Source organism: Triturus cristatus, chromosome 8, assembly GCF_964204655.1.
Source record: "Triturus cristatus chromosome 8, aTriCri1.1, whole genome shotgun sequence".
Classification (NCBI taxonomy): domain Eukaryota; kingdom Metazoa; phylum Chordata; class Amphibia; order Caudata; family Salamandridae; genus Triturus; species Triturus cristatus.
This window is the reverse complement of record NC_140591.1, coordinates 1702123545-1702150273: the sequence shown is the minus strand read 5'-3', so window position 1 is coordinate 1702150273 and position 26729 is coordinate 1702123545. Positions and strand designations below refer to the sequence as shown.

The following is a 26729-nucleotide window of genomic DNA, read 5'->3' as shown; positions in this document are numbered from 1 at the left end:
TATATGGTATGGCTGTATCACAGAACAGCCATAAGGAAGTATTTCCGAAAGCTGCAGAGGAGCTCAGCTCATGCTTGGGCACTCTCTCACATAAAACCAAGCACTCTGCCTTCAGGATTGTCAAGGCCTGCCATAGGATTATATGTTTCTGTATATAGGTATGGATATAGGTAGCCTATACCACTGTAAGGGGTGCAAGCACACCCGTACCCAGGCTGCAGTAGCAGACCTGTGGTGTCATTTTGGAGTGCTTCCCAGGGGTGGCATAATATATGCTGCAGCCCCTGGTAGGCCTCTGACGTACCTATGCCCTAGGTACATAGTATACCATATACTAGGCGCTTATAAGGCACCCCAGAATCCAATTACATATGTACCTAATGTACATGGAAACCATTTTAGAGAGGTAGCAGCTAGGCTCTGGTCCTGATTAGCAGGGCCGCAGCCAGACTAAGATCGAAAAACAGTGAAACACCAGCAAAAAAGTGGGGGTACCCATGTGAAGCAGATTCTACTCTCCTACACCATCCCCCCTCTTCTAAGAGCAGGTCCCATCCCCCCTCTTCTGAAAGCAGGTCCCATCCCCCCTCTTCTGAGAGCAGGTCCCATCCCCCTCTTCTAAGAGCAGGTCCCATCCCCCCTCTTCTGAGAGCAGGTCCCATCCCCCCCTTCAAAGAGCAGGTCCCACCCCCGCTTCTAAGAGCAGGTCCCATCCCCCCTCTTCTGAGAGCAGTTCCCTCCCCCCTCTTCTGAGAGCAGGTCCCATCCCCCCTCTTCTAAGAGCAGGTCCCATCCCCCCTCTTCAAAGAGCAGGTCCCATCCCCCCTCTTCTAAGACCAGGTCCCATCCCCCCTCTTCTGAGAGCAGGTCCCATCCCCCCTCTTCGAAGAGCACGTCCCATCCGCCCTCTTCAAAGAGCAGGTCCCATCCCCCCTCTTCTAAGACCAGGTCCCTTCCCCCCACTTCTCAGAGCAGTTCCCTTCCCCCTCTTCAAAGAGCAGGTCCCATCCCCCCTCTTCTAAGACCAGGTACCATCTCCCCTCTTCTGAGAGCAGGTCCCATCCCCCCTCTTCTAAGAGCAGGTCCCATCCCTCCTCTTCTAGCAGCAGGACCCACCCTCCCTCTTCTGAGAGCAGGTCCCATACCCCCTCTTCTAAGAGCAGGTCCAATCCTCCCTCTTGTAAGAGCAGGCCCCATCCCCACTCTTCTAAGAGCAGGTCGCCTCCCACTCTTCTAAGAGCAGGTCCCACCCCCCCTCTTCTAAGAGCAGGCCCTACCCCCTCCTCTAAGATCAGGACCTACCCTCCCCCGTTCTAAGAGTCAGTCTCATGCCCCCTCCTCTAAGAGCAGGCCCCATCCCCCCTTCTAAGAGCAGGTCCGATCCCCCCTCTTATAAGAGCAGGACATACCCCCTCTCTTCTAAGAGCAGGTACCATCCTCCCTCTTGTAAGAGCAAGCCCCATACCCCCTCTTCTGAGAGCAGGCCCCCCCCTCTTATAAGAGCAGGTCCCATCCCCCCTCTTCTCAGAGCAGGTCTCATCCCCCTCTACTGAGAGCAGGTCGCATCCCCTCTGATAGGAGCAGGTCCCATCCTCCCCCTCTAAGATTAGGCCCCATGCAATTCTTCTAAGAGAAGGCCCCGTTGTAAACTGTGGCCCCAGGGGTGGGCTCCCAAGATCCTATGATGGCCTGGGGAATGGGGTCGTGGGCCTAAAAAGGCTCGGGAGGGTAGGCCCCCTCATCTTTAAATCAAACATGGCCCTGGGAGATGGGGTCCCCAGGGCCATAATAGGCTTGGAGAGATAGGCCATATGTTACCCCTCCCCTTTATATTAAAAAAATGGCCCTGAATGATGGGGCCTAAAGAGACTTGGGGAGGGGGAGCACGTTGCACCCCATCCCTTTAAATGACAGAGGATCCTGGGGAATGGGGTCCCCAGGGCCTAATGAGGTTCAGGGAGAGGGGCCGCCCGGTGCCACTTCCTTTTAAAAAAAATATAGCCCAAGGGATGGGGTCCCTAGGTCCTTTTTTAAGCTTGGGGAGGGGGACCATGCAACCCCTTCCCCTTTATTTGAAAGTTTTGGCCCCAGGGTGGGCTCTCCATGGCTAATCATTTCTCATGGAAGGTGCCCCGTGCCCCCCTCCCCTTTAAATAAAAAAGGCCCTAGGGATGGGTCCCCAGGGCCTAATAAGGCTCCGGATGGGGGCCATGTGACCCTCTTCCTCTTTGAAATACATAGGGCCCTTGGGGACAGGGTCCTTAGGGCCTAATGGAACTCAGGGAGGGGGTCCACGTGCCCCCTCCTCATTAAATATAATGTCCTTGGGGATCGGGTCCCCAGTGGCTAATGAGGCTCGGGGAGGGAAGCCACACGGCCCCCTCCCCTTTTTTATTGATGTCACCCTGGGGATGGGATTCTAAGGACATAGTAAGGCTTGGGGAGGGGGGGCTGCGCAGCCCCATCCCCTTTTTGTCATGTTTTTGGCCTCAGATGTGCTCCTTGGGGCCCAAAGACCAGCCTTACGCTGCGCATGGCAAAGGTTGTGCACAGCACGGGGTCGGCTGGCTGCTGGAGATTTGGCTGCAGGTTGAAGCTCGGATGATGTAATCAGTGATATCATCAATTATGTCATTTGAGATGTAATCAGTGACCTTTAAAAAATGTCATAGAACATGTCACGAGTAATGTAATATCTGAGATCATCAGCGGTGCGCGGCGGGGGCGTAAGTTAAAGTTGGCTCTGCGAACTATAACTGGTGAATTTCCCAGTGACGTGAATGTTGTTATTGACATATTCACATATTTATAACGTTATTTTAACCTTTGGATTTTTCAGTAAATTTCTAAGGTTTTTGTTAAACAAAAACTGGTACTTCTATCACACCTGACTATAATGTTACTTTAACCTTTATTTTTTCAGTGAATTTCATGATTTTTTTCAATGTAAAGTTATATTTTATTACCACACATGAAGCCAATCCCCCAGGGGGAGATGTCGCACGGCTCCCCTCCCATTAGGTCCTGGAGACCCCATCCCCAGGACTATATGTAATTTATAGGGGAAGGGGGGCCATGAAGCCCCCTCACCAAGCCTTGATAGGTCCATGGGACTCTATCCCTTGGGGCTTTCATTTATTAAAAAGGGTAGGGGGGTGCAGGATCCCCCACCCGCAGCATCTGGAGCCCCATGGACCCCATCCTCTGGGTCTGTGTTTATAAGAGGTGTGTGCCCCGGTGCCCACCCAGGGCACCCACCGAGCACATGTTTGGGGCTGCGGGGGAGCCCCATGGCCCCCGCGGCCCCAACTATCTTGACAAATGGTGTGGGAGCCAGCATTGCTCCTGCCCAGAGGGAGCAGCTCTTTATGCATATGGAATCACATGAGATGAAAACTCTAGTTCATAATTTGACTAAAGTGAATTGTGCAGAATTTAGGGTGTAATAAACCTAATGTATAAATTTCCTCTTAATCCTCCCAATCGTCAAGAATCCAACCGAGCCTTTCATGCTATGAGCAGAAGTAATACAGCCCAATGCAGAGAATTAAAAGTGATGGTAACTAAATAGAAACAACCTTTGTTCCGGTAAAAGAGACGTGAACATTATTTTACCTCTTTCCCCAGAGTTTAAGCCACAAACACATGCGAGGCTGTTCCTTGTAGCATTTATTGTAATGTAAGAAAGTGATAAAATGTGTATCCTCTTTTTCAGAAATACAAACTCTGTCTACATCATCAGGCCCACTAGGCCCTGAGATATCATCAAGTTTCAGTATCTTTATGAGATGCTGGGTGGATGGACTTTTGCCTGTCTTCAGCTTCCTAATGGAACATAAGGCCCTAAGCTGAGCAAAGGAGAGATCCTCATATTTATAGGGAAGGAGCTCACTGGTTCCTGGTAGGTACCCAGTGGTTCCTGGCTGGTTAGACATTACTAATGTGGTGTGGTGTATTGCACTACCTACACTAGTGTGGCCTACTAAACTCTCTTGAGTTGTAGAAAGGGTGTACTATCCCTTAACACACAACTCTAAGTTCAGTAGACCTTACTGTAGCTAAACTTGATATTATATGTACCTAAGGTACCTTTAGTGGTTTTCAGTTGATCAACTCAATTGAGATTATCTGGTAAAACAATAGCAAGCTAGAATCCCACCTACTGCACACCAATGTGAGAAGGTGGCCTGATATGTGCTGTCCACTAGCTCTAGTGGGCACCTTGTATCAGTCCAAACAACCCCTTATGGTGATAGGTTAAAGACAACCTTTATTGAAAGCTATCCTAGTGGTAGCTATGGAGAGCAGCCTTCAGGCTGAGTCTTGAAGGAAAGTAAGGCAGCTTGTTTTACCAGTCTATAATCTCTTGAATGATCAAATGAAAAGACAACCACACCAGGTATATATTCAAAATATATGTATTTAAGATAAAACAGACCCCTCTAGTCTCTTTGTGAGACTGGAGTTCGATTTACTTAGTTTACAAGTCAGTAATTATCAGCATTAGCACAAATACACGTTTGGGCCCTAGGAGCACACCAAACCATATACCAAAAAAGTGGTATAAGAACCACGACTGGAATAGACACTAGGCCTAAAGCCTGTAGAATCGCTGGGACCCCAAAGAACCACCCAAGGTAGTGACACAGGGGACCCACGGGGACTGTATGCAGTGTGTAAACACAACCACGGGTTCCCGTTATCTGCTATGGGCAATGTCGCGGTTGGAAATTTAAAGATTACGGACACTTCTAATCGAGTCAGGACCAAACCCTTTTGGACTTAAGAAGTTCTAGGGCTAGTACCTACGAGAGCACCGGAGTTCTCGAGTTACCTCACCCAGGGAAGCCGGGTGCATAGGTGTCTTTTGGTGTTGGGTCGTGTCGTCAATTTCAATGGGGACCTGCAAAGAACTGCTGCTGCCATGAAGAGGAGAAGTGTCCGAAGAGATCCAAGCCTGGACCTGGGGTGGAAGGAACCTGAAAGCAGAGGGGACAAAGTCTGGGTCACGAGCCAGAGACCACGGGCAGGATGGACCAATGCCCACAGATGCCGGGTGCTTCAGATGAGTTGATGGGTGTCTTGACTCTTCAGCCACGAGGTCCAGGAGGCGTCGACGAAGTCCATGAGCCGGATTTGAGCTGTCCCACAAAGTCTGTCGAGTACTGCGGTGTCGGCGACCAGATTGGACCCAACAAGCCTTGGCAACGGCAAGTCACAGGATTTCAGAGAAAGGACTGCGGTGCAGACCAGCAAGATCTGAGGGACTCACCCAGCAAGGGTATGTCAGGGCACCTCTAGAGCAAGCAGGAAAGCCCAAGCAGAAAAGGAGTTGCCTTCATGGGGACCTGCTAGCCAACGGGCTAGTGATCTCGAAGGAGCCTGAAGCGGTCGCACTTGAAGCTGGCCCGCGGGTCACTCATTGAGTGGAGGCCAACAATCTTCGCTGCAGAAGGTGCTCAAGGCTGGGGCTACTCGGAGTCCAAAGCACAACTTCGAGGAAGACCAGGAAGATAGTGTTGCTGTAAAAGTTCACAGTGTCCAGGGGTCACAGTTCCACATCACCCACGATAGCCACGGGCCTCAGCTTTGCTGTGGCCTCAGGGTAGCCTCAGTGAAGTCTGGAAATCCACCTCTGGTGATGCAAAGACTTCGGCGTCCGGCGGGAGCTTCAGTGATGCAGACTGGTCAGTTGCTTCTTTGGTGCCTGCCAAGCAGGGGAGTCACTCCTTGACCCCAAGGGAGATTTCTTCAGTCTTCTAGTCAGGATAGAACGTCGAAGGTCCAGGATATATGTAGCAGAGTTTCGTCCAGGGTAATCTAAAGTCCTAGGGACTGGATTCCTATACTTATAGTAAGTTTAGGGGATGGACTAACTCTAAGGCCCCACCTATGGGTGGGCTTGGAAAGAGGGGTGGTTACACCCATTTCCTTTGTCCAGTTTCATGCCAGAGCAGGGGCAGGTTGCCCCTGCGACCGGTTTGAACTGGGCTATGCACAGGGACAGCAAACGCACCCCCAGTGCAGAACTTCAAAGCACAAGAGAGTGCTCCCGTCCAGCCCCAATACGCATCTGCCTGTCTGGGGAGGTGGTCACACCTCCCTTCGACAGGAAACCTATTGTCCAGGCCTCCCCTGCCGGAGTTTTGGTCAGCAGCAGGAGGCCAGACCCGTGTCTGTGGCAGAGGCATCCATTTTGTGATGCCAGGGCTCAGGAAAGTCCTACTGGGTTTAGCCAGTGTGAACATGTCTCTCCCTCTAGAAGGATGGAATGCTAGCCCCCGCCACCAGAACTGGCGGGGGGGGGTAGTATTCCAAAGCGTTTGACACCAAACACAACATGTTTTGATGCAGCCATCCCAAAGTTAGCATTTACCGCAAGGTTATAATGCACTTGAGTATATGGTATGGCTGTATCACAGAACAGCCATAAGGAAGTATTTCCAAAAGCTGCAGAGGGCCTCAGCTCATGCTTGGGCACCCTCTCACTTAAAGCCAAGCACTCTGCCTTCAGGATTGTCAAGGCCTGTCATAGGTTTATATGTGTCTGTATATAGGTGTGGATATAGGTAGCCTACACCACTGTAAGGGGTGCATGCACCACCTTACCCAGGCTGCAGTAGCAGACCTGTGGTGTCATTTTGGAGTGCTTCCCAGGGGTGGCATAATATATGCTGCAGCCCCTGGTAGGCCTCTGAGATACCTATGCCCTAGGTACATAGTATACCATATACTAGGTATGAATGAATGAATGAAATAAATTTATATTGCGCAACTAAAACCCGAAGGCATCAAGGCGCCTACAAAACAGATCCAAATTAGAAAACAGAACACCACTACAGGTATGACTTTGCGAAAAGATGAGTTTTCAAGGCAACTCTAAAAAGCTGTAAGGTGGGAAGAGACCTAAGTTCTAGTGGGAGATCATTCCACCACTTAGGTGCCAGAAAAGAGAAGGCTTTGCCTCCCCATCTAGCTTTACGAATATGGGGGACTAGTAAGAGAAGTCTGTTGGAGGAGCGCAAGTTCCTGGAGGGGCTATAATGAGACAGAATAGATCCCACTCCAGAAGAGCTACCATTAGCTAGAGCCCTATAGGTCATACACACGGTTTTAAAGAGAATCCGGTCCTCTATAGGAAGCCAATGTAACAATTTTCTGGCAGAGGTAGCCGAGGCATGCCTGGGCAGATCAAGGACAAACCTAGCTGCTGCGTTCTGGGCTACTTGCAAGCGCTGCAGCAGACTTCTATTAAGTCCCGCATATAGCGCATTGCAATAGTCCAGCCGGGAACCGATGAGAGCAACAGCAACTTGTTTCCTTGCCTGCTGTGAGAGATAGTGTCTAATGTTTCTCAGTATGTATATAATGCCCCAGCAGGTAGAGACCGTTCTGTTAACTTGTTGACACATGTTAAGGGTGGAATCTATCAAAACTCCTAGGTTTTTGGCCGACGAGGCTGGATCAGGACACATTCCCAATGAGTCCGGCCACCAATCATGAGACCAAACCTCTTCCTTTCCTCCAAATACCATCACCTCCGTCTTCTCCCCATTCAGTTTCAATGAGTTGTGAATCATCCATTGTCCTACTGCCTCCATACAAGATCTAAAATTGGAGGCAGTCGACTTAACTGATTGGGAGAGAGAGACGAGGATCTGTGTGTCATCTGCATAGGAGACTACCTCCATCCCAAAAGATCTAATAAGTCTAACAAGGGGGGTCACATATTTATTAAAAAGGGTCGGACTTAATGCCGACCCCTGAGGGACCCCACATTGCACAGACATGGATGGAGATAGAAACTCCCCCAACTTCACTCTTTGCTCTCTTTGACCAAGAAAAGAGGTCAGTAGGCACAGGGCTGCTCCCTCAACCCCAATCTCCCTCAGACGAGATGATAGGACTGAGGGAGAGAGGGTATCAAAGGCTGCCGTGAGGTCCAGCAGGATAAGGAGGGCGGTCTGGCCCCCATCCACACGAGTGCGGATATTATCCAGCACTATAAGGCTCGGGATGGGGGCCATGTGACCCTCTTCCTCTTTGAAATACATAGGGCCCTGGGGGACAGGGTCCTTAGGGCCTAATGGAACTCAGGGAGGGGGTCCACGTGCCCCCTCCTCGTTAAATATAATGTCCTTGGGGATCGGGTCCCCAGTGGCTAATGAGGCTCGGGGAGGGAAGCCACACGGCCCCCTCCCCTTTTTATTGATGTCACCCTGGGGATAGGATTCTAAGGACATAGTAAGGCTTGGGGGGGTGGGGCTGCGCAGCCCCCTCCCCTTTTTGTCATGTTTTTGGCCTCAGATGTGCTCCTTGGGGCCCAAAGACCAGCCTTATGCTGCGCATGGCAAAGGTTGTGCACAGCACGGGGTCGGCTGGCTGCTGGAGATTTGGCTGCAGGTTGAAGCTCGGATGATGTAATCAGTGATATCATCAATTATGTCATTTGAGATGTAATCAGTGACCTTTAAATAATGTCATAGAACATGTCACGAGTAATGTAATATCTGAGATCATCAGCGGTGCGCGGCGGGGGCGTAAGTTAAAGTTGGCTCTGCGAACTATAACTGGTGAATTTCCCAGTGACGTGAATGTTGTTATTGACATATTCACATATTTATAACGTTATTTTAACCTTTGGATTTTTCAGTAAATTTCTAAGGTTTTTGTTAAACAAAAGCTGGTACTTCTATCACACCTGAGTATAATGTTACTTTAACCTTTATTTTTTCAGTGAATTTCATGATTTTTTTCAATGTAAAGTTATATTTTATTACCACACATGAAGCCAATCCCCCAGGGGGAGATGTCGCACGGCTCCCCTCCCATTAGGTCCTGGAGACCCCATCCCCAGGACTATATGTAATTTATAGGGGAAGGGGGGCCATGAAGCCCCCTCACCAAGCCTTGATAGGTCCCTGGGACTCTATCCCTTGGGGCTTTCATTTATTAAAAAGGGTAGGGGGGTGCAGGATCCCCCACCCGCAGCATCTGGAGCCCCAGGGACCCCATCCTCTGGGGTCTGTGTTTATAAGAGGTGTGTGCCCCGGTGCCCACCCAGGGCACCCACCGAGCACATGTTTGGGGCTGCGGGGGAGCCCCATGGCCCCCGCGGCCCCAACTATCTTGACAAATGGTGTGGGAGCCGGCATTGCTCCTGCCCAGAGGGAGCAGCTCTTTATGCATATGGAATCACATGAGATGAAAACTCTAGTTCATAATTTGACTAAAGTGAATTGTGCAGAATTTAGGGTGTAATAAGCCTAATGTATAAATGGATAATTATCACTTTCCCTTCGCTAATTCAAATTTCCTCTTAATCCTCCCAATCGTCAAGAATCCAACCGAGCCTTTCATGCTATGAGCAGAAGTAATACAGCCCAATGCAGAGAATTAAAAATGATGGTAACTAAATAGAAACAACCTTTGTTCCGGTAAAAGAGACGTGAACATTATTTTACCTATTTCCCCAGAGTTTAAGCCACAAACACATGCGAGGCTGTTCCTTGTAGCATTTATTGTAATGTAAGAAAGTGATAAAATGTGTATCCTCTGTTTCAGAAATACAAACTGAATAAGTGCACCTCAGATAAAAGCTGTAGGCTTTTTATTTTTATTTACTGAAATATACAATTTTATTTCCCACTTTTCAGAAGAGAATGAAACAGCAACAACATACATTCACAGAGATTGGAACAGCTAAGCACAGTATTGGGTGCAGACGCAGGGTAGTGGTGCAGTGCACCTGTCGAACCCACACAGCTGGCTTCTCATCTCATTCTGGGGCAAATAACTCTAATGTCCTCCCTGCAAACACTAATTGTACGTAGAAGCAGACCTTCCGCCAGTATTAAGCGCTGAACATGCATGGTATGAGCAGCCCTTACACTGCTAGAAAGGCCTACTCAATTCAACACAATATGTATTTCACTTCTTGGGTTGTTGTCTAGGAGAAGTCAAGGATGGTGAGCATTGGTGCCTAGCATTGCAGATTGGGTTGTGTGGTCGGCAGTAGTTGCAGGTGGTAGGAGATGGGTGCTGTGGAGAACGTTGGGTGCTGGTGGTGGCCATTGGCGGTTGTCGTGGACTTTGGATGCTGTGGTGGGAATGGGTTGCTGTTGAGGGGCACTTGGTTTGTGGTGGGCGTTGAGGGTCTGTGGTGGATGTTGGCTGCTATGGTGGATGTTGGCTGCTGTTGTAGACCTTGCACATGGTGGACGTTGGGTGCGGGTGGTGGGCATTGGCGGTTGTGGTGGACTTTGGATGCTGTGGTGGTCATGGGTGGCTGCTGGTAGACATTGAGTCTCTAGTGGGTGTTGAGTGCTGATGGTGGACTTTGGCTGCTGTTGGGGATTGAGTGTACTGAAACGTGTAAAATTAGGTGCCTATTCATGAAACAGGTGCAGAGAATCCCTTCTGATTGAACTGATTTGATAACACTAGGAGCAACGTTTGGTCAGCTTGAGTGCCTTGCACACTGTTTATGTTCTATAAATAGTGCAATATTCACAGTTGAAGTGCATCTCTCTCTGCACTAACCAAAATATATAACAAGTACTGCCTGCACAAACACATCATTCATAAAGTGCACAGTTTATGGTCGGCCTTTGCCATTGTCTTCCTTTCTACTTCCAAGAGGGAATTAGACCCTAGAAATTAAAGTTATGAAAGTTCTTCATTGCAAGGTATTTTCAATGTTTCACTTCTTTATAAGATGAAGCGTTAATGCTCTTTCCATTAACATTAAATATTCCTCACAGACATCTATATATACATTGAAGAACGTATATACTTCCATAAGCAGCGTGTTCTTTGCACAGGGTTAACCTCTATCTAGATGAAGGATAATATAGGCTTACACCTTCCAGTGACCGACTAACAGCATTCATAATACAACCCAAGATATTAAATCGTCTGGAAGAGCAACTCAAGAGGCTCCCATCTGTAGAAGAACAGCTCAAGGGGCTCACATCTGTAGAAGAGCAACTCCAGGGGCTCACATCTGTAGAAGAGCAACTCCAGGGACTCACATCTGTAGAAGAACAACTCAAGGGACTCACACCTGTAGAAAAGCAACCCAATGGGATCACATCTGAAAAAGAACAACTCAAGGGATTCACATCTGTAGCAAAACAACCCAATGGGCTCATATCTGTAGAAGAGTAACTCAAGAGACTCACATCTGTAGAAAAGCAACCCGATGGGCTTACATCTGTAGATGAGCAACTCAAGGGGCTCACATCTGCAGAAGGGCAACTCAAGAGGCTCACATCTGTAGAAGAGCAACTCCAGGGGCTCACTTCGGTAGAAGAGCCACTCAAGGGGCTCACATCTGTAGAAGAGCAAGTCAAGGGGCTCACATCTGTAGAAGAGCAACCCAAAGGGCTCACATCTGTAGAAGAACAACTCAAGGAACTCACATCTGTAGAAAAGCAACCCAATGGGCTCACATCTGTAGAAGAGCAACCCAAAGGGCTCACATCTGTAGAAGAGCAACCCAATGGGCTCACATCTGAAGAAGAGCAACTCAAGGGGCTCACATCTGTAGAAGAACAACTCAAGGGACTCACATCTGTAGAAAAGCAACCCAATGGGCTCACATCTGTAGAAGAGCAACTCAAGGGACTCACATCTGTAGAAAAGCAACCCAAGGGGCTTACATCTGCAGAAGGGTAACTCAAGAAAAGCAACCCAATGGGCTCACATCTGTAGAAGAGCAACTCAAGGGGCTCACATCTGCAGAAGGGCAACTCAAGGGGCTCACATCTGTAGAAGAGCAACTCAAGGGGCTCACTTCTGTAGAAAAGCAACTCAAGGGGCTCACATCTGCAGAAGGGCAACTCAAGGGGCTCACATCTGTAGAAGAACAACTCAAGGGGCTCACATCTGTAGAAGAGCAACTCAATGGGCTAACATCTGTAGAAGAGCAAGTCAAGGGGCTCACATCTGTAGAAGAGCAACCCATGGAGCTAACATCTGTAGCAAAGCAACTCAAGGGGCTCACATCTGTAGAAGAAAACTCAAGGGACTCACACCTGTAGAAAAGCAACCCAATTGGCTCACATCTGTAGAAGAGCAACCCAATGGGCTCACATCTGTAGAAGAGCAACTCAATGGGCTCCCTCCTCTATAAGAGCAACTCAAGGGGCTCACATCTGTAGAAGAGCAACCCAAGGGGCTCACATCTGTAGAAGAGCAACACAAGGGGCTCACGTCGGTAGAAGAGCAACTCAAGGGCCTCACATCTGTAGAAAAACAACTCAAGGGACTCACATCTGAAGAAGAGCAACTCAAGGGGCTCACATCTGTAGAAGAGCAACTCAAGGGGCTCACACTTGTAGAAGAGCAACCCAAGGGGCTCACATCTGTAGAAGAACAACCCAAGGGGCTCACATCTGTAGAAGAGCAATCCAAGAGTCTCTCCCCACTAGAAGAGCAATCCAAGAGTATCCCTCCACTAGAAGAGCAACCCAAGTGATCCACTCCTCTAGAACAGAATTGAAAGAGGCTCCCTCCTCTAAAACAGAACCATAAGTGACTCAAACCCTAGAAAAGAAATCAAGCACCCCTCCTATAGAATATATTTCCATGAGACAACCTTCAGCATACAAAAACTCCAAATGACTCCTTTCTCTACTAGACAAACCCAGAAGGACACCGTCTCTAGAACAGCAACCCTAGAGGCTCAATCTTCTAGAATAACCCAAGAGGGTCCTGTAGAAGAGCAAACCACTCCTCTAGTATGCAAACCCAAAAGGCTTCCTCAACTAAAAGAGAACTCCTTGTTCTCCTTAGAAGAGAAACCTCTTCTATCCTTAGAAGAGAAGCCCAAGTAACCCCTCCTATAGAATAGATTCCCAAGACTCAACCTGCACTAGAAGAAAAACCCAAATGACCCATTTCTCTACAAGAGAAACCCAGGAGGACAGCTTCTTCTAGAAAAGCAATCTTAGGTGCTCACACTGCTCGAAGCGGAACCCAATAGGGCCCCTCCTCTAGAAAAGCACCCCAAGAGGCTGAATTCTCTAGATGAGCAACTCAACAGCTGCGGTCGCTGCAGGTAAGAGTGGTGGTGCAGTGGGGCCAGGTGGGAGTAATTTTGATGGACCATGATGAGGGAAAATGTATTATTTATTTAATTTTCCCTCTTTATTATCCGTCGAAAATCCCCCCCACCAGGTCCCACCGCTCTTACCTGCAGCGGCTGTGGCTGCAACTCAATAGGCTCTTTCCTGTAGAAAAGCAGTCCACTCCTCTAGAATACAATGCACCATGCATTTCAGGTGGAGAGAAGCTGGTTGTATCAAGAAACATCAAGAGAAGAACAGAGACAAAGTAAAAAAGCTTCACATAAAAGCAGTTTATGATGAGAATGTAGAATACTGCTGCTTTGCAGTTCACAGGCACAAGTCCGCTCCCCTCGGACAGATGTTGTGTATTTTTACCCAGATTCAATAGTGGATATTTGAAAGTCCTTGCTGTGGTTTCAGTAGAACAGATGGGGTGCAATGCTGTCCATAGCCAGACCAGGGGTGGTGTCAGCTGAAGATGAAACACAGATATCTCCAAATTCAACATGATGACACAAAGCTCCTTGGCAGGGATGCTGTAGTTGTGGTTACTGCGCTGATAGACCAGCTCTACGCATAATAACCTGTTACGTACATGATCTGTGTGCCTTGCTGTTCATCCGTCTTCCTTATTTCAATCCTAAGGGATGGAGACATAGAAAATTGATTAGACATGTGGGACATCTGCACTTCACAGGAGATCTTAAAGTTGTTACAAGAGGCCATTGTTTCATGTTAGCACATCCACAGATTACTTGCTAAATATTCAAATGATTTTATGTTGTGGACTCCTTCACGTTCCCTCCCACCAACCCTTTCCTGGTATAGTTGTAGGAAGCCTGTTGACTAAGACTGCAGCGCCTTGAAGCAGTCACAGCCACTTTGATTCGGTCTCTTCTCCGCACATGTTGAGTGCTAGCGATTTGTGGAGAGGGTAATGTAGGGGTATGAAGGTTTGAACTCTGAAGAATGAGAGGCTCTGGAGATCCTGTCAGCATTGAAACTTGTGACCTACAGGTAAAAGTCAGAAACAAGCGCTGAACTCGCTGTGCCATCTTGGCGGCCAGATGAGGAAGATTGGCTTTTGAAAAGTGCACTTTATTATCAGATTTTGCTTCTATATTGGAAACTACATATAAAGTTGTTTCACATGTGACGATGAGTGCCGCTCCCTCCCATACTTAAAGATTGCATCTCCATCTCTTTCACACTCCTGCCCCATGATGAGTGCCACTCCTCATGCTCAAAGATTGCACCTCCAGCTCTTTCACACTTTCACACTCCTGGCCCATGACGAGTGCCACCACCTTCCATGCTCAAAGATTGCAGCTCCAACTCTTTCACACTCCTGCCCCATGACGAGTGCCACCACCTCCCATGTCCAAAGATTGCAGATCCTGCTCTTTCAATCTTTCACACTCCTGCCCCATGATGAGTGCCACTGCCTCCCATGCCCAAAGTTTGCAGATTTTGCTCTTTCAATCTTTCACACTCCTTCCCCATGACGAGTGCCACTGCCTCCCATGCCCAAAGATTTCATATTCTGCTCTTTCAATCTTTCACACTCCTGCCCCATGACGAGTGCCACTGCCTCCCATGCCCAAAGATTGCAGATTCTGCTCTTTCACTCTTTCACACTCCTGCCCCATGACGAGTGCCACCACCTTCCATTCCCAAAGATTGCAGATCCTGCTCTTCAGTTCTTGCACACACCTGCCCCATGACGAGTGCCGCTCCTTGAAAAGGCTCAAAGATTGCACCTCCATCACTTCTGTACTTACACACTCCTGCTCCATGACGAGTGCCGCTCCTTCCCATGCTCAAAGTTTGCTCCTCCAGCTCTTCTGTTCTTTCACACTCCTGCACCATGACGAGTGCCACTCCTTCCCAAGCTCAAAGATTGCACCGCCAGCTCTTTCACTCCTTCACAATCCTGCCCCATGACGAGTGCCACTCCTTCTCCTGCTCAAAGATTGCACCCCCAGCTCTTTCACTCTTTTACACTCCTGCCCCATGACGAGTGCCGCTCCTTCCCATCTTCAAAGATTGCACCTCCAGCTCTGTCACTCTTTCACACTCCTGCCCCGTGGCGAGTGCCACTCCTTCTGCTGATCAAAGATTGCACCCCCAGCTCTTTCACTCTTTCACACTCCTGCCCCATGACGAGTGCCACTCCTTCTGCACATAGATTGCACCCCCAGCTCTTTCACTCTTTCACACTCCTGCCCCATGACGTGTGCCTCTCCTTCCCATGCTCAAATATTGCACCTCCAGCTCTTCTGTACTTACACACTCCTGCTCCATGACGAGTGCTGCTCCTTCCCATGCTCAAAGTTTGCTCCTCCAGCTCTTCTGTTCTTTCACACTCCTGCACCATGACGATTGCCACTCCTTCCCAAGCTCAAAGATTGCACCTCCAGCTCTTTCACTCCTTCACAATCCTGCCCCATGGTGAGTGCCACTCCTTCTCCTGCTCAAAGAATGCACCCCCAGCTCTATCACTCTTTTACACTCCTGCCCCATGACGAGTGCCGCTCCTTCCCATGCTCAAAGATTGCACCTCTAGCTCTGTCACTCTCTCACACTCCTGCCCCATGACGAGTGCCACTCCTTCTGCTGATCAAAGATTGCACCCCCAGCTCTTTCACTCTTTCACACTCCTGCCCATTGATGAGTGCCGCTCCTTCACATGCTCAAAGATTGCACCTCCAGCTCTTTCACTCCTTCACACTCCTGCCCCATGACGTGTGCCACTCCTTCTGCACAAATTTGGACCCCCAGCTATTTCACTCTTTCACACTCCTGCTCCATGACGAGTGCCACTCCTTCTCATGCTCAAAGATTGCACCTCAAGTGCTTCTGTACTTCCACACTCCTGCCCCATGATGAGTGTTGCTCCTTCCCATGCTCAAAGATTGCACCTCCAGCTCTTTCACTCTTTCACACTCCTGCCCCATGATGATTCTTGCTTCTCCTCTTGACCTCTGTGATGGATTCACTCCTCCAATGAAGTTACAGGGATCCACGGAAGGGCAGTGCAGTCCAAACAGTCAACATTTGATGGCACCACTGATGAGAAGAATATTCAAGATACCAGGCACAGTTCACGTCCATGGCAAGCCTTCACCACTGTGCGGTAACTAGTGATTGCTCTAACTAGTCTTACCATTATTGTTTTCCAATATGAATCCTTGTTCTTACAAACATTGTCACCTTTGCCATATTCCTGCTACTTTGTGTGCCTGTTGAGGTAGAAGAAACAATTTCTCATTTTCACCTTTGACCCTGCTTGCTGGTGGCCTTGTGTCCAGAAGCTAGCATCTCATGGATAAAAGAGGGAGGAGAACAAGGAATCCGAAAACACCACAGTGAATCCATGTCAGGTTCTGCTTTTCAAGGAGCTGTACCCACTGAGTGTAGGTGTTATGAGTGACTATTTAGGACAATATTTGGTTCTCACAGGCATTTATAGAAGAAATCCTCAAAGATGATACTTGAAATCTTTATGCTAATGACTCTTGGCCATTTCGGCGCTGTATGACTGCAAGTTGTTGTTAGATACAGATTTAGCGGGGTACAAAGTGACATCTGCATGAACGCGTCGGTGGTGACTGGAGGGTGTACATGGTACAATGATGCCAAATCTAGTGATGCTTAATAGCAGATCTTTTTGCAGAAGCTGACAGCCCAATTTCTCAACTGGGTAAAAAAAAAATCCAAACAGTCCCCTCAAGTTCTTGACTTTGTGGGCACCAGCACAGAGGAAAGCAGTGACTCATGGGGAAATGTTAAACAGGTCAAATTTGTTGATTTTGTTTTAAATGCATCGAAGTGGAATTACTCTATGAGTAACAAAAAACAAAGCTCATATTCCACCACAGTAGCTTTTAGGAGCCTTCTTGTATTCTTTTCACTTCTGAAGAAGTAGGGGGTGCTTCTGGCAGAATTATAATAAAATGACATGATGCACAGCAAGGTTTTTTCTTGCTTACCACAGACTACCATGCATTCTGTGACTGGCCTGGGACCACCATGCCTCACATGACCGGCCTAGGACCACCACTCCTCCAATGACCGGTCTGGGACCACCATAGCTCACATGACTGTCTTGGGACCACCGTGTCTCACACGACCGGCCTGGGGCAACCATTCCTCCCCATGACCGGCCTGGGACCACCACTCCTCCCCATGACCAGCCTGGGACCACCACTCCTCCCTTGACCGGCCTGGGACCACCACTCCTTCTTATGACCAGCCTGGGACCTCCACTCCTCCCCATGACCGGCCTGGGACCTCCACTCCTCTCCATGACCGGCCTGGGACCATCATGCCTCACATGACTGGCCTGGGACCTCCACTCCTCCCATGACCGGCCTGGGACCATCATGCCTCCCATGACTGGCCTGGGACCTCCACTCCTCCCATGACTGGCTTGGGGCCACCATGCCTCACATGACAGGCCTGGGACCACCATGCCTCTCATGACCGGCCTGGGACCACCATGCCTCTCATGACTGGCCTGGGACCACCATGCCTCCCATTACTGGCCTGGGACCTCCACTCCTCCCATGACTAGTCTGGGACCACCATGTCTCATATGACCAGCCTGGGAACACCATGCCTCACATGACCGGCCTAGGACCACCACTCCTCCCGTGACCGGCCTGGGACCACCATGCCTCACATGACCGGCCTGGGACCACCACTCCTCCCGTGACCGGCCTGGGACCACCATGCCTCCCACAACCGGCCTGGGACCACCACCCTTCCCATGACTGGCCTGGGACCACCACTCTTCCCATGACTGGCCTGGGACCACCACTCCTCCCATGGCTGGCCTGGGACCACCACTCTTCCCATGACCGGCCTGGAACCACCATGCCTCCCACAACCGGCCTGGGACCACCACCCTTCCCATGACTGGCCCGGGACCACCACTCTTCCCATGACTGGCCTGGCACCACCACTCCTCCCATGACTGGCCTGGGACCACCACTCCTCCCGTGACCGGCCTGGGACCACCATGCCTCCCACAACCGGCCTGGGACCACCACCCTTCCCATGACTGGCCTGGGACCACCACTCTTCCCATGACTGGCCTGGGACCACCACTCCTCCAATGACTGGCCTGGGACCACCATGCCTCACATGACCACCCTGGGCAGGCAGAATTACTGATGGAAGCCACAAACAGGTCAAGTGTGGCTGGTCTGGGCAACCTGAAGTTCTGCTGTTGGACACAGGCAGCCCCTGCCCGACCAAGCATGTCATCCCCCACCTCATGAAGAGGTTATGGATTAATGGAAGTGATCCCAACCCTTCACTAAGGCTCGGGCTGTGCTGCATTCCCGGGATGTCGTTTCATAGAAATGTGCCGAGACAGGGTACACACACACAAAGATCTGCACATCTTTTGGAGAATAAAATACATACGCCTGTCATAAACAGAGACCATAAAGGTAAACAACAATGCATATTTTATTGTTTTGGTATGATTAATGTTAATGAATAAACAAATAAAAAATAAAAGATGCTGTGTGTGTTGAAGTCCAGCTACTGGAACCAAAGCGTTGCACTTTCATTACTAGGCAAGACTGAAATGTGGGGGTCTGATGAGATAGAGAAGAGGTTGTCAATAAGTGTGGTGTGTGGGTGAGGAAGTCTTACTTGAGAAAGCAAGAAAGACAGAGGGGTAATTAAGATGCCCCGGTGTCAGTTGGTGTTCAGGGGTAAGAGAGGCTTAGGAGCACATTTATCAAAGATTTTGCGTCAGCCGTGCACCATGCAAGGGGACGCAGGGTGACACCAACCCTAGACTGAGATTTACCAAGCTACACAATGTCACCTTGCGTGGCATGTTAAACCTGCAAGTTGCTGCCTCATGTTACTCTGCCCCAGGGAGGCATTCCATAGGTACAGCGTGGGTGTTACCATGAATCCACCCAAGGATTTTGGTGTATTCCCAGATTTACCATGAATGGTAGACCTGGTAATGCGTCAAAATGCAATGTCTCCCTTAATGAAGGTATCGACCCATTTGTGAGTTTGCTGTCCCTCCAAACCTTCTGGGACACCCACAAATCGTGCTGGCGAGTAGTTTTCCAACTCCATCAGCTTAGACTCTATTAAGGACTTTAGCTTCTGAAATATCGCGACCTTCTCTTGCATAATGTTCACTTGATCCTCTAGCTGAGAAATCCGAGCCTCTGCCTCTTTAAGCCTCTCCGGAATTTGAGCCACGGTCTCCTCTATGTTTGAGAGTCTAAGATGCAGATCTGCGATCTCCATGGTTTGTGAGGCTTTGAGATCCCTGATTTCCTCCAAGATGATGTTAAACATTGATTTAACATCCCCCTGCATGGTGAGTGGCGGACCCTCAGAGATCATATCCTCGTGTATCAAGTTCAAACCGGATTCATTTTGCACCTTTCTGCCTTGGGAATTCTGCTCAATTTCTCGTCTTGAGGATAAGACTCTGGATGTCTGCACCAATATTTGTCCTGAGATGATGGGCGCAGTATCCGGCGAGAGCAAGATGGCTGCCCATGGAGATTGTGACGCCCCTGGCTGACCTTTATCTGATTTCTCTGGCAGCTCAGTGGCAGATTTCCCTCCAGAGAACAAATCAGTTTCCGCCTTCGTGAATAGAGGGTAATCTATAATTCCCTTCAACTTTGCAGTGCTGGCCTCCTACTCCTCCCTCTCCCGTGGGATCTCTGCAGGATAATCTTGATAATGAGGAGAAATATTATAATTTCTCTTCTTTTTTTTACCTCTAACTGTGAAGTAGATAGATCAGAGAGCCTCTGAGGATTGTTTTTGTGCAGGAAGGTGTCTGTGTCATGCTCCATGGCACAAGGGTGCCTGTGTTGGCGCTAGGATGCAGATTGTGCGCCAGCTCAGGTAGGGTACAGGAATATGCCACATCATGATAGAAATGGTGCAATCCTGTCCTCTCCCTTTCATGCAGTGCAGCACAGAAAGTTGTCTTGCTGCATTACGTGAGAAAATAATATGGGTCTACATTTGGTGGATGTCTTTTGGAAGGTATCCCTTCATCAGTGCCTGAGAATCATTCATTGGAGGCAGCTCAGTGACGCCCACAGTACCTTTGGCAGAGGGTGTTAGTTCTGGGGAGACACCTTCAGCGGGTCCACAGCTTCAACGTCACGAGGCTGTTGAACGTGATGCTCTTTATGAAGATGATCTTCAGTCCCAGCACCGTGAGCGACAAGGTATTGAGCTTCTCATCTGTAGGTGCAAATGAAAGAGACAGAAAGAGAGGGGATGAGCAGATGGAGGACTCTTAGACCAAATTAAAAAAAGAGAGACAATGAGCAGATGGAGAGATCTTAGAGAGGTTTGAGAAAGAGAGGGCATGAGCAGATGGAGAGATCTTAGAGAGGTTTGAGAAAGAGAGGGGATGAGCAGATGGGGGGGCTCTTAGAGGGGTTTGAGAAAGAGAGATGACAGGCAAACAGAGTGATCTTAGAGAGGCTTGGGAAAGAGAGGAGATGAGCAGCTAGAGGGCTTTTAGAGCGGTTTGAGAAAGAGAGGCGATGAGCAGATGGAGAGCTCTAAGAGATGTTTGAGAAAGAGAGGTGATGAGCAAATGGAGAGATCTTAGAGAGGTTTGAGAAAGAGAGGTGATGAGCAGATGGAGAGATCTTAGAGAGGTTTGAGAAAGAGAGGGGATGAGCAGATGGGGGGGCTCTTAGAGGGGTTTGAGAAAGAGAGATGACAGGCAAACAGAGTGATCTTAGAGAGGCTTGGGAAAGAGAGGAGATGAGCAGCTAGAGGGCTTTTAGAGCGGTTTGAGAAAGAGAGGTGATGAGCAGATGGAGAGCTCTAAGAGATGTTTGAAAGCGAGGTGATGAGCAAATGGAGAGATCTTAGAGAGGTTTGAGAAAGAGAGGTGATGAGCAGATGGAGAGCTCTAGGAGCTGTTTGAGAAAGAGAGGTGATGAGCAGATGGAGAGATCTTAGACCAACTTAAAAAAGAGAGACAATGAGCAGATGGAGAGATCTTAGAGCGGTTTGAGAAAGAGGGGTGATGAGCATATGGGGGGCTCTTAGAGGGGTTTGAGAAAGAGAGATGACAGCCAAATGGAGAGATCTTAGAGAGGTTTGGGAAAGAGAGGGGATGAGCAGATGGTGAGATCTTAGAGAGGATTGAGAAAGAGATGGGATTAGCAGATGGGGTGCTCCTAGAGTGGTTTGAGAAAAAGATGGGATAAGCAGATGGGGTGCTCCTAGAGTGGTTTGGGAACGAGAGGGCATGAGCAGATGGAGAGATCTTAGAGTGGTTTGAGAAAGAGAGGTGATGAGCAGATGGAGAGCTCTAAGAGCTGTTTGAGAAAGAGAGGTGATGAGCAGATGGAGCGATCTTAGACCAACTTAAAAAAGAGAGAGAATGAGCAGATGGAGAGATCTTAGAGCGGTTTGAGAAAGAGGGATGATGAGCAGATGGGGGGCTCTTAGAGGGGTTTAAGAAAGAGAGATGACAGGCAAACGGAGAGATCTTAGAGAGGTTTGGGAAATAGAGGGGATGAGCAGATGGAGAGATCTTAGAGAGGTTTGAGAAAGAGAGGGCATGAGCACATGGAGAGATCTTAGAGAGGTTTGAGAAAGAGATGGGATGAGCAGATGGAGAGATCTTAGAGGGGTTTGAAAAAGAGAGGGGATGAGCACATGGAGAGATCGTAGAGCGGTTTGAAAAAGAGAGGGCATGAGCAGATGGAGAGATCTTAGAGAGGTTTGGGAAAGAGAGGATATGAGTAGCTGGAGGGCTCTTAGAGCGGTTTGAAAAAGAGAGGGCATGAGCAGATGGAGAGATCGTAGAGCGGTTTGAAAAAGAGAGGGCATGAGCAGATGGAGAGATCTTAGAGGGGTTTGAAAAAGAGAGGGGATGAGCACATGGAGAGATCTTAGAGAGGTTTGAGAAAGAGAGGGCATGAGCACATGGAGAGATCTTAGAGAGGTTTGAGAAAGAGATGGGATGAGCAGATGGAGAGATCTTAGAGGGGTTTGAAAAAGAGAGGGGATGAGCACATGGGGAGATCGTAGAGCGGTTTGAAAAAGAGAGGGCATGAGCAGATGGAGAGATCTTAGAGAGGTTTGGGAAAGAGAGGATATGAGTAGCTGGAGGGCTCTTAGAGCGGTTTGAAAAAGAGGGACGAGAGGCAGATTCAAGCCCTCTTTAGGCAGTTCATTTGACCTCCCGCTACCTTGGAGCAGCTGAACCTCTGAGTGACATCTCTTATGTTACTTTCCCTCGAACTGGCCAGTATCCTAAAGTATTCATTTGTGGACAACAATCATAAACGTTTTTCTCTAATGATTGCTTACTATAGACTTAGTTGTGACTTACTCCGGGGTTATCATGAGTAAAGATAATAATTGCGACAACAGTTTTTTTTTAATTAGGCCCTGGCTTTCAAACTAAACTTGTTTAAACAGTTCATAAAGTCATGTTTTACTCTTAACAAGGCCACTGCTTTGCTATGCTTTGAGAGTCTTATGTTCATCGTCTTAATACCTATGGTCAGTAATGAAAGGCTCTGTCTGAGGGACATATGGTTACCACAGTCAAATGATGACTTTTCATACCTGTTTCAAAACTTTCATCGACTGACATCACAGGGCATGAGTTCTGAACATCATCTGAAAAAGAGAAAATACCTAGAGTTACTGGTCGGTGTGACCCAATGTACTTCAAAAATAATAACTAGGGGTCCAATTTAGACTTTCAAGGATGAGGTACTCTGTCGAAATGTGGTGGGTATCCATCCACCTTATTAAGCACCTGAGGCTGTAATGCACTTAGTGGTGGACGGGGCATCCAGCGTGCTTGTGATGGAGTATTCCAAAAACAGTACCATTGTATCTCTAAAAAGGACCCATAGTATCTTTTTCCCCACCGCCCCCTTTGACATCTAGAACCAGAAGCTATCGTGATTCCATCGAAAGAAAGAAGCCTGTTTCTCAATGACCCTTGCCTTGTGCTGGTGGAGCTCATATCTGTGCTCTGAAACCAGCTGAACTGTAATGTATCATCCATTGTTTTTCCAAATAAACACACCTGCGACTACTCTCGATGCAAACCCAAAGTCTGGAGATCCCTCCCGCCTGCCCTTCGCACCACCTCTTCCCGCCTGCCTTAAGAAAGGACTGAACAACTTTCTTCTCCGTCTCCCATCCTTGCCTTCAGCACTCAGTTACCTTGTTAGTCTTTGTCAGCGGTTAACATCATGAGACATTTAGTGGTTTTTTGTGTTTATTGTTTGAATGCCTTCAAAGATTTTCACCCTCTCTTCATGGACACCATCTGTTCACTGAAGCACCTTTGGGATATCTTCTGCCGTGGAACGCGTGTCTCTTCATGGCCTCCATCTGTTCACCGAAGCACCTTTGGGATATCTTCTGCCGTGGAACGCGTGTCTCTTCATGGACTCCATCTGTTCACCGAAGGACCTTTGGGATATCTTCTGCCGTGGAACGCGTGTCTCTTCATGGACTCCATCTGTTCACTGAAGCACCTTTGGGATATCTTCTGCCGTGGAACGTGTGTCTCTTCATGAACTCCATCTGTTCACTGAAGCACCTATGGGATATCTGCTGCCATGGAACGCGTGTCTCTTCATGGACTCCATCTGTTCACCGAAGCACCTTTGGGATATCTTCTGCCGTGGAACGCGTGTCTCTTCATGGACTCCATCTGTACACTGAAGCACCTTTGGTATATCTTCTGTCATGGAACGCGTGTCTCTTCATGGACTCCATCTGTTCACCGAAGGGCCTTTGGGATATCTTCTGCCGTGCAACGCGTGTCTCTTCATGGACTCCATCTGTTCACCGAAGGACCTTTGGGATATCTTCTGCCATGGAACGCATGTCTCTTCATGGACCCCATCTGTTCACTGAAGCACCTTTGGGATATCTTCTGCCGTGGAACGCGTGTCTCTTCATGGACCCCATCTGTTCACTGAAGCACCTTTGGGATATCGTCTGCCGTAGAACACGTCTCTATTCATGGACTCCATCTGTTCACCGAAGCACCTTTGCGATATCTTCTGCCGTGGAACGCGTGTCTCTTCATGGACCTCATCTATTCACTGAAGCACCTTTGGGATATCTTCTGCCGTGGAACGCGTGTCTCTTCATGGACCCCATCTGTTCACCAAAGGGCCTTTGGGATATCTTCTGCCGTGCAACGCGTGTCTCTTCATGTACTCCATCTGTTCACTGAAGCAGCTTTGGGATATCTTCTGTCATGGAACGCGTGTCTCTTCATGGGCGCCATCTGTTCACCGAAGGGCCTTTGGGATATCTTCTGCCGTGGAGCGCGTGTCTCTTCATGGACCTCATCTGTTCACTGAAGCACCTTTGAGATATCTTCTGCAGTGGAACGCGTGTCTCTTCATGGACCCCATCTGTTCACTGAAGCACCTTTGGGATATCGTCTGCCGTGGAACGCGTGTATCTTCATGGACTCCATCTGTTCACCGAAGCACCTTTGGGATATCTTCTGCCGTGGAACGCGTGTCTCTTCATGGACTCCATCTGTTCACTGAAGCACCTTTAGGATATCTTCTGCCATGGAACGCGTGTCTCTTCATGTACTCCATCTGTTCACTGAAGCAGCTTTGGGATATCTTCTGTCATGGAACGTGTGTCTCTTCATGGACTCCATCTGTTCACCGAAGGACCTTTGGGATATCTTCTGCCGTGGAACGCGTGTCTCTTCATGGACTCCATCTGTTCAGCAAGGGCCCTTTGGGATATCTTCTGCCGTGGAAAGCGTGTCTCTTCATGGACTCCATCTGTTCACCGAAGCACCTTTGGGATATCTTCTGCCATGGAACGCGTGTCTCTTCATGGACTCCATCTGTTCACCGAAGCACTTTTGGGATATCTTCTGCCATGGAATGCGTGTCTCTTCATGGACTCCATCTGTTCACTGAAGCACCTTTGGGATATCTTCTGCCATGGAACGCGTGTCCTCAGGGCTCTGCACTCAGCCCAGATCTACAGTGATGACCATCGATGCTCCAGATTGTGTCATGCTTGGGATGAAGGACAGATCCAACACCAGCCATGGCTTTGCTTCTTCTACTTACTACTCATGGTTCTCTTGTCACCAAGTTATTTACTTTGATTCACTCCATGGTTTGTTTTAAATCACCTTGTTTTCCGTATCTGAAGGCAGTGCATCTGATTGAGTTAATTCACTTGTTCTATGTAGGTGTGCTGGTGGTCCTTGGCCTTGTAGACCAATATAAAAATTCTAAATAAAAATAAAAAATTGTCATAAAGAATTTAGGGTCTTCTAAAGCAGACTTCTTGAAACTGGAAAGTAGGCCCCCTAGGGATGGGCCTGTATTGGTCTTGGGGGGAGGAAGGGTGGGGGCACCAAGTTCTGGTCAAGAGGAGCTTATATTGCATCCCTAGGCAGGAGAGACCATGCTTAAACAGGGCTGTGTTTTTAGTGAAGGAAAGCCGAGGGGCAGTGAGCCGCTCTGTAAAGAGCCTTCAGGGCTGTATTTTTCCCTCGTGTCCTGGTTGGACATAGGTCAGTGATTCCCAAACTGTGTGCCGTCGCTCCCAGGGGTGCCGTCAAGCCTAGCCTGGGGAGCCGCACACCAAGCACTTTAATGCATTTAATGTTGAAGGGTCTGATGGCTTCAGTTAAACTAATTAGACTTAAACGCATGATGTTGACGATTTGTAAGTGACACGCCTAAAGCTGTAAACGTAGTGCTTAATTGATGGCATGTCGAGGGAGATGACCTGCGTAATTCACTGGATCCCCTTGTTACAACACTCCCAAAGTAAGGGGAAGATGCCTGATTTATTTTGTTAGACTCGTTAATAGTTTCAGTTTTTTCCAAATGCATTTTACACCAATTTAAGTTATCAGGAAAGTACAGTTGCCCTGTCTATGAAATATACTAATTATTATTAAGTACTGACATTTGTACTTGAATCATAGGAACTTCCAGTCCACATTTCTTTCAGTACACACACATTTCCAGGCAGGCCTGCTCTCTTCTTGAGCACAGGGAAGTAAAACACCATGGGGCATATTAACAACAAACTGCGATAAATATTGCAGAGCGCGCTTAGCGCGATTTTGTTTAACGCCGGCTATCGCTGGATTACATCACTGAGTTAGCACGTTATCATCAACGCCTAACTCCAAAGCGATAAAAAATCCATTGATAAAAAATCCAGCGATAGCAGCGAAATGCCTGAATATCGCTGAAAATCCAGCGATAAAAAAGCAGCGATAGGTAAATCGTTGCTAATAAGCCATGGTGGACTTATCCTGACAATCCACCTGCCATTGACAAGATGGCGAAGTCAGGTTTTAATCAGGAGTTAAAAACCTGCGTTCATCGTGGTTTAGCGCTAATTTTGTCCTCGCAGGACAACATTGGTAATACAGCGAAGTGCTGTTAGTGACTGTTTTACGTGTTATTTTGGTTAGGAACGCCTACCTTGCATGTCATTAGCGATAAATATTGCTGCCATGCAAGGCGATAGTAAAAGCAACAGCTAACGCGTGAAAGCTTGCACTAACGTATGTTAGCGCAGGCTTGATAATAGGGCGATGAAAATATTGCTGCTTTTTTCAGCAAAAAGTGCCGCAAAATC

The 26729-nt window shown here is 48.5% G+C and overlaps 1 gene segment (V, D, J or C); it reads right to left on the bottom strand.

The window, feature by feature from the left end:
• Nucleotides 1-9593: 9593 nt before the first annotated feature.
• Nucleotides 9594-26729, bottom strand: part of LOC146808647 (T-cell receptor alpha chain constant-like) — an 805797-nt gene continuing 788661 nt past the window's right edge. The window contains 3 exon segments of the C gene segment in view: nucleotides 9594-13713; nucleotides 20183-20324; nucleotides 22683-22736. Coding sequence covers nucleotides 20218-20324; nucleotides 22683-22736 — 161 coding nt within the window.